Below are 18,504 nucleotides of genomic sequence, written 5' to 3'. Positions count from 1 at the left end.
CCCCCCTCTAAACTCAACTTCGATCCTCAACAACATTATTTCACTAACACTTTTTTTTTAGCACAAGATTGATTCATCCTCAATGTCCTTGATTACCATTTCTTATAACATTATAACCCAAATATCTCAAGGTTCCAAATATCCTTTCAAATTTAAATCATCAAAAATTCCAATCATTTAAACCATTTGCTTTTCACTTACTGTCAAACAAATCCCCCAAATTTCTTAAAAATTGCAAAATTAGTTCTTACTTTCCTCGAATATTATTCGTTTGTCCTAAATCTCAAGAATCCAACAATTATCCATAAGTTCTTGGCGTTCCTAATCCCACTTTATAGGTTTCTCTTACATAAATTTCAGAAATTTTAAGTTTATTAAACCCAAAATCAATTATCATAACCTCGAAAAATTATTCATTCAACCTAAGTGTTCCTCCAAGTTCAAATTAAATCCTCAAAATTTTCGAAATTTGCAATTTGGCACTTTAAGTTCTCAAAAATTACATTTTTGGCCCTACAACTCTTCGAAATTTGCATTTTGTACTCATTAAAATTTCGATTTTAGCCTCTTTAAACCTTAAAATTCTCGAAACTCATAGTTTAATCCCAAATTTTGGTAATTTCAAAAATAGTCCCTTAGAATTTTATTGTTGCACTTAGGTCATCAAATTATTGGTTAATACAATTAGGTCCTTAAAATTCTCAATCCATGCAATTCAATCCTTAGGTCCCACTAGGTAGAGCATGCATCCTAAATAAATTCTACGTTTTTATACTTCCAAAGATCGTCGTAGTCTTCGAATCATTAACCCTTACAAGGAATTCTCAAAAATTAACTCGGCTAGCAACCACGAACCATCAATAATTTCTTATAAATTCTACAAGTCTCAAAAGCATTCAAAATTTTCAAGATTAACCTATGACCAATAAGGAGGACATTAGTATTACTGACCAAAAATTAATATAGCCAACTTATTTTCAACCTTTCCTAAAGCCCAATATTCGAATTCTTAGACACGTCTAATTCCAAACGTAACCAACATGCAATTTAATCTTTTTAAACAATAAATCTTTAAATCATCAAAGCAGTTAAACATATACCGTAGATCTTCAAAAAGCATAAATCATGTTAACATGCAGATGATAAGAGTAAATCATTTAAAACATTTAAATCATAAAAGCTTACAGACTCGAGGCTTGAAGACTGAGAGACAAAAGCTGGCGGTGGCATAACCCTATACAGGACCCTTGCTCTGATACCAACTGTGACGTCTATTAGATTTAAAAGTGCGGAATTTTTTTTTTTTTATACAGCTCGCATTTTCGAAATAATATTTAAAAATGATCTTAAATATTTGACAGTAAAAATAGCGTAGTTTAAAATAACCAAACTCGTTCCAAAATCATGCGTAAACATAAACGAGTATAAATTTTAAAATCATCGACTTATGAAAATATTATCTCCTCTCAATCTCATAAATCGTAATGCGGAAAATATGTGGTCCTCGGGTTATGTCACCGCACCAGGTCTGCCTACTCAGAGTTCGGCACCTCCAGTCTCCTCATCATAAAGCTCACCTGCATAACACCACGCCTAGTGAGTCTAAAGACTCAAAACACCTGCACTGTTAATAACAAGTACATATATATATCACACAGCAGTGAAAAATATCATACTCAACATATCTTTCATGAACTTAAAAGCATAATGTAAACATGTCGTGTAAAATCGTGTCGTGTAAAATCATGTCTCATCCTATTATCATATTGTATGCGTAACTGTGACCTGTCAAAACATGGTATTAGCATGTATCATCGTATCAGCATATACGTGTTAAAATCTTAATTTGAATTTCGTTCATTAGATGTGACTTTCGTATCATCATGTCATTATGTCAGTCGATGGATCCTTCTACGTGTAACCGCGGTACCCGACGGCGGGGGACATCAGCGACACTTTCACCCGTCAACTGAGCCCGAGCCTATCATATCATCATATCATGTCAATGGAAATACGATCGTCGGGCTCCCTCTGGGCCTTCTCCCGTAAACGGGCTCCCTCTGGGGCCTTTTCCCTCACGATATCTCCAATCATATCATCATGTCATCGTGTCATCGTATTAGTCACAACTAAATCACTTTCTTCAAAACGTGTCATCATATTCATCACTTAATAAAATCATGCATATACATAATTTTTCCTTTAAACCAATCATGCACCGTATTTATTATAATTTCATAAAAATCCATAAACATGATGCATAACCATTTAAAACGTGATAAAATATGCTCAGGTCGCTGCCAGGACCATCTCACCCTAGGTGCAAAATGACCATTTTTCCCCTGAAACCCAAAAATTACCATTTTGCCTATAGATGTAAAATTTCACTTCTTTGACATTTTCTTAATTCCATTAACTCTAACACGTCCCAAATAATTATTTAAGCTTACAAGAACTTTCCCATATTTTTATTTGGCATAAATCTACGACTTTTAAATTAATCTTTAAATATAACCTATTAATGCGTTTTAATTCCGAATTAAACCAAACCTTAGTATAAAATTCCCAAATTAAAAATTTAGACTTATAATAATAATTTGAGCTTAAATATAATTTCCAATAATTTTATTAAGCTTAAATCTAGACGTTTCCATTAATCCTTTAATTAACGTTTCGTGCGACGATTAAATCCCGGATAAATCCAAAACTCATTATTTTGATCCGAACCTTACCAAACTCCTAAAAATATCCAAAAACATATTTATAAGCATTCCTAGACGTAAAATTGAGCTCATTTCATAACTTAACCGAATTGTTTTAAAACTTGGAACAGGGTCCCGGTTTTAACTCGAATCGACCCGAAACTTAACTAAATTTTACCCAAATTTAAACCATGCCTAAAATACAATTTACCAGCCCCTAAACCACATTTTTCAGCCCACTTAAACACACGAAAAGGATGCCACAAGCTGCTGGAATTTCCAGCATACTATAACTTCAAACCTCAATGGACCAAACTTGCAAATTATCGATCCTAGCTCAAGACCACACGGACCAGCGCCTAACCAACCTCTCCTAGACCACCCTAGGACCCTTATGGACCGAACCTTCCCAAGAAATCAGCACATGCACACTGCAACACACGCACACCCGAAGCTCACCCGAAACTAGCTCAAAATCCTTCCGTCTTGCTCGATCGGTTTCATGGTCATGTCCAGCTGTGTCCGAGCCATCCTAGACCCTGACTCAGCTCCACCAGGGTCTGGTCCAAGGCTATAAGTGGCTCTCGCACCGCCGGCTCGCTCAAATCCTCCAATGTAGCCACAATCAACCTGTGTGACCAAATGAAACCCATCGGTTCTCCTACCTTCTCACCTAAACCACCCAAGATTCGACTCCAGTACCTAGCTCCCTTAATCATAGACGTCTTCAGCCCATAAGAAACATAAAATCGGCAGCCCCTTTGCAAAAAATCATGAAAAACGTGAGAGATGCAAATATTTGCTCAAAAACCATACTAACCAAACCATGATCTGAAAAATATTACATGGACCGAATTTTAAACACATGAATCACACAAAACAGCATGTATATGACGTATGTGATGCAAAAACGAAAGTAAAATGCGTGCCTTTGATGATTCCTACGCAAGAATGATGAAGAACGGACGTCGGGGGAGCGCCGGGGAATTTCTTTTGCAAGCACAAGCCATGGCCGAATCTTTCTGATAAAAACCATGAAAATGACTACTGGAACCCACTAAAATAATGAAGGGGAGAGGGGTTGTCGGCTGGTGGGAGTTAGATTTAGGTTTAATGGGTCCTTAGGTATAAATAAATAGTTAATTAGTAAGATAATGGGCCTTAATGATATTTTAAAATTTTAAAAAGAGTTTTAAGCCCAATATAATTAAAAGTAGGCCCATTAATTCCAAACATACTCCCGAAAAATATTTCGTGTTGGAAAGTTTTTGAAAACATTAGCCGAACTCTCAAAAAGTCTCCCGATTCGCTAAATTTTAGGTACCGTTAAAAATAAAATATTGAGGGTAAAAATACCCAGAAAATCCCATTTTTGAAAACTAGCCTTAAAAACACCTTATATTAATTAATAAAAATTAATCATTTAATAAAATAATTTTCTTGAAAATTCTCCGGTCTCCATTCCTCGTTTGGACGTGAAATATATCTAGAAACCCTAATGCATGAACTTTTAAAATTTCATGAATTAAGTCCTATCATCCAAGAATTATTCATAAAATGCATAAAAATAATTAAACATAAATTAATGAGATAAACATGCATTTAATGCTTTAAAAATAATTAAATAAAATACTAAAGAAATTTAATAATTTGCATGCATGTGGTTCACGTGGACTTTTCGATTTTCGGGACGTTACATGACATGTTACTAGAGTCAGTCAAACGAAAGAAAATAAGGATCCAATGAGACAACACAAAAACAATTTAAAAACGTGCAATTTAAGAGTACTATTAATCTGTTCAGATATATATATTCACCCCGTCTAAACATATTGATTGATCCTTACAAAAAGTACCAATCATGCATACTTTCAATGCGAATTTTGCAAGAAAAATAAGAGATGAAGGGGTTATCTCATTTGAAATAAATAAAATATACTCAGAGAAGTTTTATTTATATTTTAAATAGCAATGATAAGTTTTAATTTGATTTTAAAATTTCTAATGAGATACAGGATATATTTAAAATTTGTAAATTTAACAAAAAAAAAATTATGATTTTAAATAATATATATTAATTTAAATTTTAATTATTGTGTAATGTTTTCAAGAGTTGATAAAATTGTGATTTAGTTTTAAAATTTCTAATGTCGTTTACATTACACTTCAAATATTTAAAATTTCATAATAAGTTATTTTAAATAATTTATTGATTTTAATTTTAATTATTGTATAAACTCTATTTATTATATAAGCAAGAAAAATTGCAATTTTAGTCTTGTAAGTGGAGGTATATTAGGTTTTAATGTCGTCACTTGTCAATTTTTATTTTTCATCCAGTAACTTGATTTTTTTTTTGTTTCGGTCTTTTTTTGTTAGAAACCACTAGATCCACCGAATACTACTTATTTGACACAGATGCTCTCCTACGTGACAAAGATAAAACTTATATTACGCACATTAAAATATACATAAACAAAAATAAATGAAAAAGACAAAATTTGTTCATCCCATTTTGAATCATTGAGGATCGTTTTGCTTTACTTTTCTCTCTTTTTTTATCAGATTTGTCAGGAACGATATTAGAAATTCAGTGGGGTGAAACTTTTCATAAAATGGGAAGAAAGTAAAACCCACGATTTGTAAAACAACGTCGATGTCCTTTAACCTCGGTTTCGGAGCGTGACAAAGAGTTATCTCATTTGAAATAAATAAAATATACTTAGTGAAGTGTTACTTATAATTTAAATATCATTTAATAAAGTTTTAATTTGATTTTCAAATTTCTAAATCAATTCAGTATAAATTTAAAATTTGTAAATTTAATTAAAATTTTTATGATTTTAAGTAATATATATTATTTTAAATTTTAATTATTGTATAATGTTGTCCAGAATTAATAAAATTGTAATTTAGTTTTAAAAATTGTAATGTAATTTAAGTTACCGTTCAAAATTTCAAAATGTAATAAATAAAATTATAATTTTAAGTAATATATTGATTTTAATTTTAATTATTGTATTAGCTCTATTTATTAGATAAGCAAGGAAAATTGTAATTTTAGTCTTCGAAGTTAGCCTATTTAGGGTTTTTAGTGTTGTAACTTGTCAAATTTTAGTTTCATTGTAAGGCCCTGTAATTTATTATCCGGTAATTTTGGCATAATTAGAATAATTATTGAGTTATAAATTAAAATAATTATTTATGTCAAATAAATTCAAGAAGTGTGTTAAAAATATGTATTTTAGAATATCGGAGAATTTAACGATATAAAATACATATAGAGTTTAAATAACACACGAGAGCAAAATAAATACAGACCGGGATAAATGGGCTTGAGTTACTATTTTAGTAACCAAATACACAATATATAAAAAATACACATACATATACACAACTTACCAATAATAGAGGAAGGGAGAGAAGCTATTTCCCAAACCCATTTACCTCAACCCAAATTTTCGTAACCCTTGGAGCAGCTGCGGGAAAATCGCGATAACTCCTCCGTTCGGCGTCCAAATCTCGATCGGTCTGAAGTGGTGTCTTCCTAACATCCTAGGCTTCGATTCAAGTCAGAAATCGCGAAGTTTGAGCAAGGATTCAGGTAGATCGAAGCTGCTGTTCGGGTGCCCTGTTTCTGCGAGAATCCTTCCGATTTTGGGTGAGAATTTTTGGGTTACTGCGACTTTTGTAGTTTGAATTTGTAGAAATGAATTATAAAGAAGTTGTAGCTCTGTTTGTTAGCTTTCTATAGCCACTGGAATCATCAAATTTGGATAAGAAACGGATTTGATATGATTTTTCTACCAAAATGTGTCAAATCGAATTCTGAAATGGTGCTGTGCAGGACACCTACTGTAATTCGAGTTTTTGTCAATTATGCGCTCGGATTCTAGACTTGTGATTCAAAATAAAATTGTATAGCTATGTGTTATCTTCGTAATGATATAAAATTCGTTAAATTCCATTAAGAATTGAGCAAGTTATGCCCGTTTTTCTGGAACTGCTCAGTGTGTGAGATTCTGTCCGTGAATTCGTAAGTAACAGAGTGTTTTTGGAAATTCTGAGAATAATTTACAGAGATTCTGAAGATGGTTTTAACTGGAGAAACTTATATATTTGAGTTATCTTTCATTTCCAATTGGCGGATATTGATTTGATTTAATATTGAGCGAGATACGAATTTTATGCTCTTTTGTGCCAAAATTGGACATTGGTATGGAATGTAGTTCATGATCGGTTTATTCTTGCTTTGTTTAGGCCAATGGTATTGAAGTGAAGTTGTTATTGGATTGTCGAGTTGGTATAGGTAAGTTACAGCTCGGTAACATACGACGGTAAAACATAAATTATGTTTAATTGTCATTCTGTGTTACATGGATCGTGTTTATGACTTGTTGACTGTTGTAAATTGTTAAATGCCTTCATTGTGATCTATGTTTATTTATTATGACATATTATTGGCATTTGGCATTGGGCATACAGTTATGACATTCATGTTGAGCCATATCGTTCTTGTTAGCCCATTGTTGATATCCGTTGTTATCTGGCACTGTTGTTTATCTCGGGATCATTGGGTGGCTGATAGGCCTATACACATGAGACCGTAGATGTGATTGAACAATCCCGTGGTTAGTGCAGTCTTTTGAGGTGAGCGCTGGGATTGTGTCATCTAGTTCGTTCTGTTGTGCCATCCTGTTATAGCGTATCAGCTGTATGGAGGCCGAGTCAGGGGTGTTTTTCAGCACATCTTGGCATACCTCGCATACTTGGCAGGGCGGTTTAGCTGCATGACGATGTAGCTCCCCTGTGTTGTTGCTCGAGCATTATTCCAGTTGTTATCGTACTGTTTGTTGGCTCCTGTTATCCCGATTATTCGTTGAGCCTTTCATGCATTGCATATTACATTTCATTTTATGATTATGCATGATTTATGTTATTGTTGAACTGTTTCATACAAGAATCCTAACCTCAGTTGTTTACTGGGGGGCTGCTGTGGTTGCTTTTTGGGCACCATGGTAGATCTCCCGAGTCGTTTTGCAGCATCAGGCCGAGGTTCCGCCAGTGGAGCTCGGGATTGAGGTTGGATTGCTTGGTTCTGTTCAGTGGAGTCTCCCAGTTAGTCTATATGTATGTCTTGAGTTTGTTTCAGACTTGTATTGTACTTTATTTGCCGGGGAGATGCCCCGTGTATCTGTAGTAGTATTTGGTTGTTTTTGTGATGTTCTGAGTCGACTCTGTGATGTTTATGATCTGGTGAGCTTTTGGTAAGTTTTAATTTCTGCTTAGTCCTGGCCAGTGCGGCTATAGGTTGTTTAACTTCGGTTTTTGTTTTATTGACTCTAGTTGGAGTATATTTTGATATAAACTGCTGCTTGAGTTTTCGGGATGTCCTACTTACGGGGAGGTCATGCCGAAATTTTTCTAGGCGCTGAGGTCCGTTTTAAAGTATTTTAAACCTTTTTCCGCTGCAGTTTTAAGTCAAACCATTATTGTTTGATCATTAATTGTCGTTAGAGTAAATGGGCCTCACATCTTGGTATCAGAGCGTAAACTGGGATACGCTCGAACTAGAGTCTAGGACACTCGAGTCTTGGCACTAAAATGGTTGTTGCGCATGTGTATGCTATTTGACAGAATGTTTATGTGATTATTTGATTTGTTTACTTTCATTCTAATTGTTTTGGTGTTTTATCGTATAGAATAGAAGGAGGTGGAGAAATTCTTATTGATGAGATTCCTTTAGCTCGAGGTCGAGGTCGTGGACGAGGTAGACCTCGTGTCCGTGTTGTTGATGATACTTTTGTTGAGCAAGCTGCTGATCATCTAGAGCAGCTTAGGATGGATGAGTTAGTTGCGCGTTTCCATTCTATGCATCCTCCTCGATTCAGTGGTTCCGAGGGAGCTGAGAAAGCTGAGTTATGGATTTCTGAGATTGAATAATTGTTTGATTTGATTGAGTATCCTCCAGAGTGTCGATTGAGATTAGCTGTGCATCAGTTGAAAGATCGTGCCAAAATGTGGTGGTCTACTACATTGATGACTTTAGATGCTCAGAGGATCATTCCATCTTGGGATATATTCAAGCTGAAGTTTAAGGAGAGCTATTGTCCTCCATCATTCTATAGTTCTAAGGCTTCTGAGTTTCATAACCTGAAACAAGGCGATATGTCAGTGGCGGATTATGCAGATACTTTTTATGCTATGCTGAGATATGCTACTCATGTTGCTGCGAGTCAGGTTGCTGTCGTCGAAAGTTTCATTGAAGGATTGAACGATCATCTGCACCCTTTTGTTTCTATCGGTAAGCCACTGAATTACCTTGAGGCGGTGGAAATAGCAAAAAGGGCTGAAGCTAGTCTTAAGAGGAGTGGCAATCGAGTTCCTACCCAACATCATCAGTCGGGGAGGCAACAATTCAATTCATCTGGTTCTGCATCTCTTCGTCCACGTGGGAAACAATTTAAGAAGCCTGGTTCTAGTTCTTCGAGTTCAGGGAGTTCGGGGAACCGTGGGGGATATCGCTATAGTGGACCTTACTGTGATCACTGTGGAGGCAAGCATTCCAGTAATCAGTGTGTTGGAGTTCAAGGGGTTTGCAATGTTTGTGGTCGGCCGGGCCATTTTTCTAGAGTCTGTCCTAGTAAGACGGGGAAATCATCCCAGTCAGGTAGTGGAGCTCAAAGTAATAGAATTCCAGCACCGTCCCAGTCTTCCCAGCAGCCTAGTCGCCCTTCGCAACAGAGCAGAGGGCAAGGTAGTCAACAGAATCAGTCATCTGCTCATGTTTTTGCTTTGACAGAGGATGAGGCTCAGGCAGCTCCAGGTACTGTCATTACCGGTAACTGTACTCTTTGTGGTTTTATAGCACGAGTGTTATTTGATAGTGGAGCATCTCATTCCTTTGTTTCTCACGCATTTGTTGTTTCGCATGATCTTCGCACCACTAGTATGAATTCCAATCTATCTGTTGCTACTCCAATGGGCAAAATTATTATCACTGATAATGTGGTGTTCAATGCGATTTTGTTTCCCGATGAAAATGTTCTATATCTGAATCTTATAGTCCTACCTATGCATGACTTTGACTGTATCGTTGGTATGGATGTTTTGACTGCAAATCGTGCCATTGTTGACTGTTATCGAGGAATAGTTCGTTTCAGACCTAGCTTTGCTCCTAAATGGAATTTCTATGGTCGTGGTTCTCAAGACAAGATTCCTCTAGTTTCTGCCATTGAGATGAATCGATTGTTAGATTCTGGTCATGAAGGTTTTCTGGTTTATGCTGTGGATCTATCGCAAGATGAGCGACGGATTTCTGATATTCCTGTAGTCTGTGAGTTTCCTGATGTGTTTCCAGAAGAGATTCTTGGTTTTCCACCAGAACGAGAAGTTGAGTTCAGTATCGAATTAATGCCAGGAACTGAACCCATATCTCGAGCACCATATCGTTTAGCCCCTGTTGAGCTGAAAGAACAATTGCAGGATTTGTTGAGTAAAGGTTATATTCGTCCGAGTTCTTCACCGTGGGGTGCACCGATTCTATTTGTCAAGAAGAAAGATGGTACGATGCGGATGTGTATTGATTATCGGCAACTGAATAAGTCTACTGTCAAGAATAAATATCCACTCCCTAGGATTGATGACTTATTTGATCAGTTGCAAGGTACTTCGGTGTATTCTAAGATTGATCTTCGTTCAGGGTACCATCAAGTGAGAGTTAGACAAGAAGATGTGCCGAAAACAGCTTTTCGCACGAGATACGGACACTTTGAATTTTTGGTTATGCCTTTTGGTTTGACCAATGCTCCTGCTGTGTTTATGGACTTGATGAATCGAGTATTTCGTAAATATCTCGATCGTTTTGTGATTGTATTCATCGATGATATTCTTGATTATTCCAAGTCCGAGGAAGAGCATGCCAAACATTTGAGGAAATTCTTCGAATTCTTCAAAAGAAGCAGTTGTACGCCAAGCTATCCAAGTGTGAGTTTTGGCTAGATAGAGTTGTGTTTCTGGGCCATGTCATATCTCAACATGGTATTTCTGTCGATCCAAGTAAAGTGGAAGCAGTTCTGAACTGGGCACGACCGACCAATGTGCCAGAGATTCGTAGTTTCATGGGTTTAGCTGGTTATTACCGGAGATTTATCGAAAATTTCTCAAAGATTGCTAGACCTATCACTCAACTGACTCAGAAAAATCAGAGATTCATTTGGTCTGATGAATGTGAGTCAAGTTTTGTCGAGTTGAAGAAGAGATTGACTTCTGCACCCATTCTTACCATTCCAAATGGTTCGGGAGGATTTGTGGTTTGCACGGATGCATCTAATCGAGGTCTAGGTTGTGTTCTGATGCAACATGGCAGAGTTGTGGCCTATGGTTCTCCTCAGTTGAAACCGCATGAGTCTAAGTATCCTGTTCATGACTTGGAACTGGCTGCTATTGTTTTTGCTCTCAAGATTTGGAGACATTATTTGTTTGGGGAGCAATTTGTAATCTATTCTGATCACAAAAGCTTGAAGTATCTGTTCTCTCAGTCAGATCTGAATATGAGACAGAGACGTTGGATGGATCTTTTGAAAGATTATGATTGTGAGATCTAGTATCATCCGGGAAAAGTGAATGTCATTGCCGATGCTTTGAGTCGTGAGGTTGTTGACGTTAATTTATCATCGATTCATGTTTCTAAGTTACGAGAGGATATTTGTACTTCTGGGTTGGATTTTCAAATCCAAGGTAATGCTGTTTGTGTATCTCAGATTTCTGTTGAGCCAGAGTTGATTCAGATTGTAAAGTCAGCTCAGAAAACTGATGAACGAGTTCTGAAATCTTATGAGTTAGTATCTCAAGGAGTTTGTTTCGAGAAATCTATCGAGCAATTCCCGTATCCGAGAATCAACAAATTCGACTCCATTCGAATATGAAATCGAATCTTGGAAATACCAATCTGGTTTCTCAATTCACTCAGATGATTCTCTTCGGTTGAATGGTAGATTGGTCGTCCCAGATATTCCTGATTTGCATACAGCCATCCTTAAAGAAGCTCATTGTACCCGATATAGTATCCACCCAGGAGGCAGAAAAATGTATCATATTCTACGGCCTCAGTTTTGGTGGAAGAATATGAAAAAGGATGTGGCTGAGTTTATGTCTCGTTGTATGATCTGTCAGCAAGTCAAAGCGGAACGAATGAGACCGGGAGGATTACTGCATAGCCTTGAAGTTCCTCAGTGGAACTGGGAGCACGTAGCTATGGATTTTGTCACGCATTTGCCACGTACTTCTCGTCATTTCGATGCCATTTGGGTGATTGTCGACAGATTATCTAAATCGGCACACTTTATTCCGTATGAGAGGACATATTCGTATAAGAAAATGGCTCGTCTGTATATTGAAAATGTTGTGAGACTTCATGGAGTTCCAGTTGCAATAGTCTCAGATCGTGACCCTAGATTCACATCAAAGTTTTGGACTAGTTTCCAAAAAGAAATGGGTACACGACTTGCGATGAGTACTGCGTACCATCCTCAAACAGATGGTCAGACAGAGTGTACGATTCAGACACTCGAGGATCTGTTTCGAGCTGTAGTCATGGATTTTAAAGACAGTTGGCAGGAAGCTTTACCACTAGTAGAATTTTCATATAACAACAGTTTCCAAGTGACTATTGGTATGGCTCCTTTTGAAGCTTTGTACGGCAGACGGTGTCGATCACCTCTTTGTTGGGATGAATTTGGTGAGAATCAGTTGACTGGACCTGAGATTGTTCAGGAAATGCACGATAAAGTCCATTTGATTCGCCAAAGAATGAAATCTGCCCAAGATCGTCAAGCTAGTTATGCTAACAGACGTCGTCGACCTCTAGAATTTCAAGTTGGAGATTTTGTGTTTCTAAGAATCTCTCCGTTTAGAGGTGTTGTTCGTTTTGGTATGAGAGGTAAGTTGTCACCTCGTTTCGTTGGCCCCTACGAGATTGTTGAGCGTATTGGGACTTGCGCTTATCGTTTGGATTTGCCTCAGTCTTTGTCTGGCATCCATGATGTTTTCCATGTTTCTATGTTGCGTAAGTATGAGCCCGATCCGTCTCATGTGATTCAGCCTGATGAGGTTGAACTCGACCCTTCTCTATCGTATACTGAGTATCCTGTTTGTATCTTGGACCGTAAAGACAAAGTTTTACGCAATAAAGTTATACCACTTGTACGTGTTCAGTGGTCGAGGCATGGTGTAGAAGAATCAACGTGGGAAACAAAAGAGAAGATGAGAGCAACTTATCCATATCTGTTTGATTCTTAGCAATGCATTGTTGGTTTTGTATCGTATGTAAGATGTATGTGTATAAACAGAAATTTCGAGGACGAAATTTGTTTTAAGGGGTGGAGAAGTGTAAGGCCGTGTAATTTATTATCCGGTAATTTTGGCATAATTAGAATAATTATTGAGTTATAAATTAAAATAATTATTTATGCCAAATAAATTCAAGAAGTGTGTTAAAAATATGTATTTTAGAATATCGGAGAATTTAACGATATAAAATACATATAGAGTTTAAATAACACACGAGAGCAAAATAAATACAGACCGGGATAAATGGGCTTGAGTTACTATTTTAGTAACCAAATACACAATATATAAAAAATACACATACATATACACAACTTACCAATAATAGAGGAAGGGAGAGAAGCTATTTCCCAAACCCATTTCCCTCAACCCAAATTTTCGTAACCCTTGGAGCAGCTGCGGGAAAATCGCGATAACTCCTCCGTTCGGCGTCCAAATCTCAATCGGTCTGAAGGGGTGTCTTCCTAACATCTTAGGCTTCGATTCAAGTCAGAAATCGCGAAGTTTGAGCAAGGATTCAGGTAGATCGAAGCTGCTGTTCGGGTGCCCTGTTTCTGCGAGAATCCTTCCGATTTTGGGTGACAATTTTTGGGTTACTGTGACTTTTGTAATTTGAATTTGTAGAAATGAATTATAAAGAGGTTGTAGCTCTGTTTGTTAGCTTTCTATAGCCACTGGAATCATCGAATTTGGATAAGAAACGGATTTGATATGATTTTTCTACCAAAATGTGTCAAATCGAATTCTGAAATGGTGCTGTGCAGGACACCTACTGTAATTCGAGTTTTTGTCAATTATGCGCTCGGATTCTAGACTTGTGATTCAAAATAAATTTTAGAGCTATGTGTTATCTTCGTAATGATATAAAATTCGTTAAATTCCATTAAGAATTCTAGACTTGTGATTCAAAATAAATTTTAGAGCTATGTGTTATCTTCGTAATGATATAAAATTCGTTAAATTCCATTAAGAATTCAGCAAGTTATGCCCGTTTTTCTGGAACTGCTCAGTGTGTGAGATTCTGTCCGCGAATTCGTAAGTAACAGAGTGTTCTTGGAAATTCTGAGAATAATTTACTGAGATTCTGAAGATGGTTTTAACTGGAGAAACTTAGATATTTGAGTTATCTTTCATTTCCAATTGGCGGATATTGATTTGAGTTAATATTGAGCGAGATACAAATTTTATGCTCTTTTGTGCCAAAATTGGACATTGGTATGGAATGTAGTTCATGATCGGTTTATTCTTGCTTTGTTTAGGCCAATGGTATTGAAGTGAAGTTGTTATTGGATTGTCGAGTTGGTATAGGTATGTTACAGCTCGGTAACATACGACGGTAAAACATAAATTATGTTTAATTGTCATTCTGTGTTACATGGATCGTGTTTATGACTTGTTGACTGTTGTAAATTGTTAAATGCCTTCATTTTGATCTATGTTTATTTATTATGACATATTATTGGCATTTGGCATTGGGCATACAGTTATGACATTCATGTTGAGCCATATCGTTCTTGTTAGCCCATTGTTGATATCCGTTGTTATCTGGCACTGTTGTTTATCTCGGGATCATTGGGTGGCTGATAGGCCTATACACATGAGACCGTAGATGTGATTGAACAATCCCATGGTTAGTGCAGCCTTTTGAGGTGAGCGCTGGGATTGTGTCATCTAGTTCGTTCTGTTGTGCCATCCTGTTATAGCGTATCAGCTGTATGGAGGCCGAGTCAGGGGTGTTTTTCAACACAGCTTGGCATACCTCGCATACTTGGCAGGGCGGTTTAGCTGCATGACGATGTAGCTCCCCTGTGTTGTTGCTCGAGCATTATTCCAGTTGTTATCGTACCGTTTGTTGGCTCCTGTTATCCCGATTATTCGTTGAGCCTTTCATGCATTGCATATTATATTTCATTTTATGATTATGCATGATTTATGTTATTGTTGTTATTGTTGAACTGTTTCATACCAGAATCCTAACCTCAGTTGTTTACTGGGGGCTGCTGTGGTTGCTTTTTGGGCACCATGGTAGATCTCCCGAGTCGTTTTGCAGCATCAGGCCGAGGTTCCGCCAGTGGAGCTCGGGATTGAGGTTGGATTGCTTGGTTCTGTTCAGTGGAGTCTCCCAGTTAGTCTATATATATGTCTTGAGTTTGTTTCAGACTTGTATTGTACTTTATTTGCCGGGGAGATGCCCCGTGTATCTGTAGTAGTATTTGGTTGTTTTTGTGATGTTCTGAGTCGACTCTGTGATTTTTATGATCTGGTGAGCTTTTGGTAAGTTTTAATTTCTGCTTAGTCCTGGCCAGTGCGGCTATAGGTTGTTTAACTTCGGTTTTTGTTTTATTGACTCTAGTTGGAGTATATTTTGATATAAACTGCTGCTTGAGTTTTCGGGATGTCCTACTTACGGGGAGGTCATGCCGAAATTTTTCTAGGCGCTGAGGTCCGTTTTAAAGTATTTTAAACCTTTTTCCGCTGCAGTTTTAAGTCAAACCATTATTGTTTGATCATTAATTGTCGTTAGAGTAAATGGGCCTCACATTCATCCACCAACTAGATTTTTTTATTTTGATCTTTTTTTTTTGCTCAGAACCACTAAATCCATTGAATATTGCCGGCCTAACTGCAACCCTAATCCTCTAATCGCTTGCAAGATGGTAAAGTTTATTAAGCTAGCAGCCCTAATACTGAGAACTTTTTTCATGCTCTCTCTATCTTCATATTTATATTTTTACATTTGTTAAATAATAATATCACAAAAATTTCAGATTCAGAAGCTATAATTTTTTTTAAAAAAATTAAAAATATTTTCACATTAACTATAATAAATTTTTGAGATTTATAAAAATCAAATCGTTTATAGAGTTACTGAATAAAATTTAATAGATATCATTCATTAATAATCAATAACACGGAGATTTTAAAATTCAAGATTATGATCACATTTAGTTTTACGTATTTAACCACAATCTTGCATGCTTGCATCAATTTGTGAGTGAATAGAGTTTCTAAGAATTATAAAAACTACCATCTATGTGCATGCAGTCGATTTTTTTTTTAAAAATATTTTAATTAATTATTATTTTTAATTAGATTGATTTATATTAAAATATAGATAATATCATAATTATACAAATTGACGAGGAGTCAATGCATGCAATCTGTGAACTGGCGGTACCAAATTTTTCGTCTCTTTTAGGCTAACATTTAATATAGTAGTGATATACTGTTCAAAAATTTTTAAACTACTAAAATATTTTCTTTAATCTTTATTCAAACTTTGGAATTTTTAAACACACGAAATTTATAATGATTCATTATCAATGTAAGAGTTACGTTCACTTGTCACTGATATAAATTTCCACTATATTGTAATTAATATTACAAAGATAATAATTTCAAAAACATTTGTCTCAGAACTTTTTTCATGCTCTCTCTATCTGTGATAATACATGTGGGAGCCTAATTTTTATAGCTTGCTCGTGTAAGCATAAATTTTTCTCTGCGTTTGATCATCATTAGAACAATATGTAATGAACACGATTTAATTCATATATACAAAGATATATTATACACATATATCATGCCAATATAAAATTAAACAATACACTTCAGCATAAATATATTTCTCACATTAAAAGTATTATATTCAATCCATATTTGATATTGAATCGAATCACTTCTCATCTGATTAACCAACATATATGTTAGAATAGGTCTTTTGTGAGACGGTCTCACGAATCTTTATCTGTGAGACGGGTCAACCTGTAAAGTACCGTATTTTACTACTCAAAAATTTGCGGAAAAATTAAAAAAAAATTTAAAGGAGTACTCAACCTTCAAAATCCAATGAAAATATACCGTTCATCCAAAATCTTTGCGACAAAAGATGTCAAATAAGTTTCTAAAGAACGTACTCGTTTCAAAAACATCATAAATCATAACGTGAAGTAAAGGTATTTTGCGCATTGCATAAAAACTTCAAAACATGGCAGTCCTCGAGTTTAGCCTCCTGCTCAGTCCAAGCCAGCTCCTTGGTCTCCACCACTAGCCTCCTTATAAACATCCTCACCTGCATCGATCAAGTCTAGTGAGTCTAAAGACTCAACACGTATAAACTGAGAGTAACGAATAAGACGTAATAAAACCACATGCAACTTTAAAATAGGACATACATACTTGAAACTTGAACTTGCACGAAACTTGAACATGCGTACATAACATAGACGTGCCATAACGTAAAACTTTCATAAACATACTTGCATGCTTGTACATACTTGAACATACGTGAACTTCATTATTTTGCGTAGAGGCATGTTTCAAAGCAAGTGACCCATAACATAAATCGCCTGATCAGACTAAACCACAGTACTGGGCTGACAGGGACGAATCCACTGCCACATACATGAGATCCCCGTTCATGCTTTAACGGGCGGATTGGTCCGCGTTCATGATTTAACGCTTTCCAATCCTGATCTAAACCCGTTCATGCTTTAACAGGGTCAGTTGGTCCCCGTTCATGATTTAACATTTCCAACCCCATACATACATTGGTCACAAGACATTTAGCATACCTCAAAAACTTGAAAATATTTTCCTGCGTCAACATACTTACTTAGCGTTGAGGGATTTGTTGGATTTTATTTGGGGCTTCTGCTGCACATACTAACATGAATTCAAATGCTTAACTTGCATAACTGAGACGTAAATATCATGCTTACTTACAAGCTCATTCGATTCCTTAGGACGTTCTAAAATTCCCATGACTCGACCTTGTAAATCATTGTACTAAACCATGACATCAGACCTCAAAGCATACTATAAATTTTTTCCCAAAATAACAAACACACAGACCCCGTGCCCTGGTCTGTGTGGGAGTCCGTGTGTGTACGCAAACTTGACACCGAGAAGAAAACAAAGGCACGGACCCCGTGCTCAGGTCCGTGTAGGGGTCCGTGTCAGCTCGCAAAAAGGACACTCAAGAAGAAACGAAGACACGGACCCCGTGCCAGGGTCCGTGTCCGGGTCCGTGTACCCTCGTTGGACGCGAATTCACGAAGAATCTGGGCATGCCAAACTTATCATCCTAGACTCGATTGTACGGACCATGAACCGACACCCCGAGACCCATTCTAGCATTCCATAACATTGAACCGAACTCGTACAAGCACCCAAAGCAACGACGTCCACCCTACGACACATATAATTAAAAAACGTGGCAATTGACACCAAATCGATTCCTACGACTTCCAATGTATTCGAGTGCCTATCGACACTAAACGACCTATCAAATAACAACCCAACATCATACTAAGCATACTTAGACACAGCAACGATCACCCGTCGATACCCAACGAAGCCTGCATCAATAAAATCTCGAGAACACATCAATACATCATTTTCTGAAAAACGTAGTTTGAGCAGTCCTTACGAAAAACAACATAACTCACTCAAT

At 36.5% G+C, this 18,504-nt stretch overlaps 1 protein-coding gene across 4 annotated transcripts; it reads left to right on the top strand.

Moving 5' to 3' along the window:
- Window positions 1–5,832: 5,832 nt before the first annotated feature.
- On the top strand, window positions 5,833–15,344 carry LOC140827794 (uncharacterized). Of its 4 annotated transcripts, XM_073190639.1 has the most exons (5): window positions 5,833–6,363; window positions 6,963–7,011; window positions 8,405–9,528; window positions 14,309–14,357; window positions 15,079–15,344. In XM_073190639.1, the coding sequence occupies exons 3-4, from the start codon at window positions 8,721–8,723 to the stop codon at window positions 14,320–14,322; spliced, it is 822 nt and encodes a 273-aa protein (XP_073046740.1). In that variant the 5' UTR covers window positions 5,833–6,363; window positions 6,963–7,011; window positions 8,405–8,720; the 3' UTR covers window positions 14,323–14,357; window positions 15,079–15,344. The 4 variants fall into 4 exon arrangements, 2 of the variants coding, with proteins under 2 accessions (XP_073046740.1, XP_073046739.1); XM_073190638.1 differs by lacking the exon at window positions 14,309–14,357; XR_012117030.1 differs by lacking the exons at window positions 8,405–9,528; window positions 14,309–14,357; window positions 15,079–15,344 and adding an exon at window positions 7,725–8,346.
- Window positions 15,345–18,504: the final 3,160 nt, after the last annotated feature.

This window comes from Primulina eburnea, chromosome 3 (genome assembly GCF_022965805.1).
Source record: "Primulina eburnea isolate SZY01 chromosome 3, ASM2296580v1, whole genome shotgun sequence".
Classification (NCBI taxonomy): domain Eukaryota; kingdom Viridiplantae; phylum Streptophyta; class Magnoliopsida; order Lamiales; family Gesneriaceae; genus Primulina; species Primulina eburnea.
This window is presented reverse-complemented; position numbering and strand designations above follow the sequence as displayed.

Excerpts from the sequence above, each read along its gene's own strand:
- LOC140827794 (XM_073190638.1), top strand. The coding sequence starts at position 8,721 with ATGTGGTGGTCTACTACATTGATGACTTTAGATGCTCAGAGGATCATT. Across the intron at positions 9,529-15,078 it reads TGAGGCTCAGGCAGCTCCAG|ATCTCCCGAGTCGTTTTGCA; the intron begins GTACTGTCATTA and ends GCACCATGGTAG.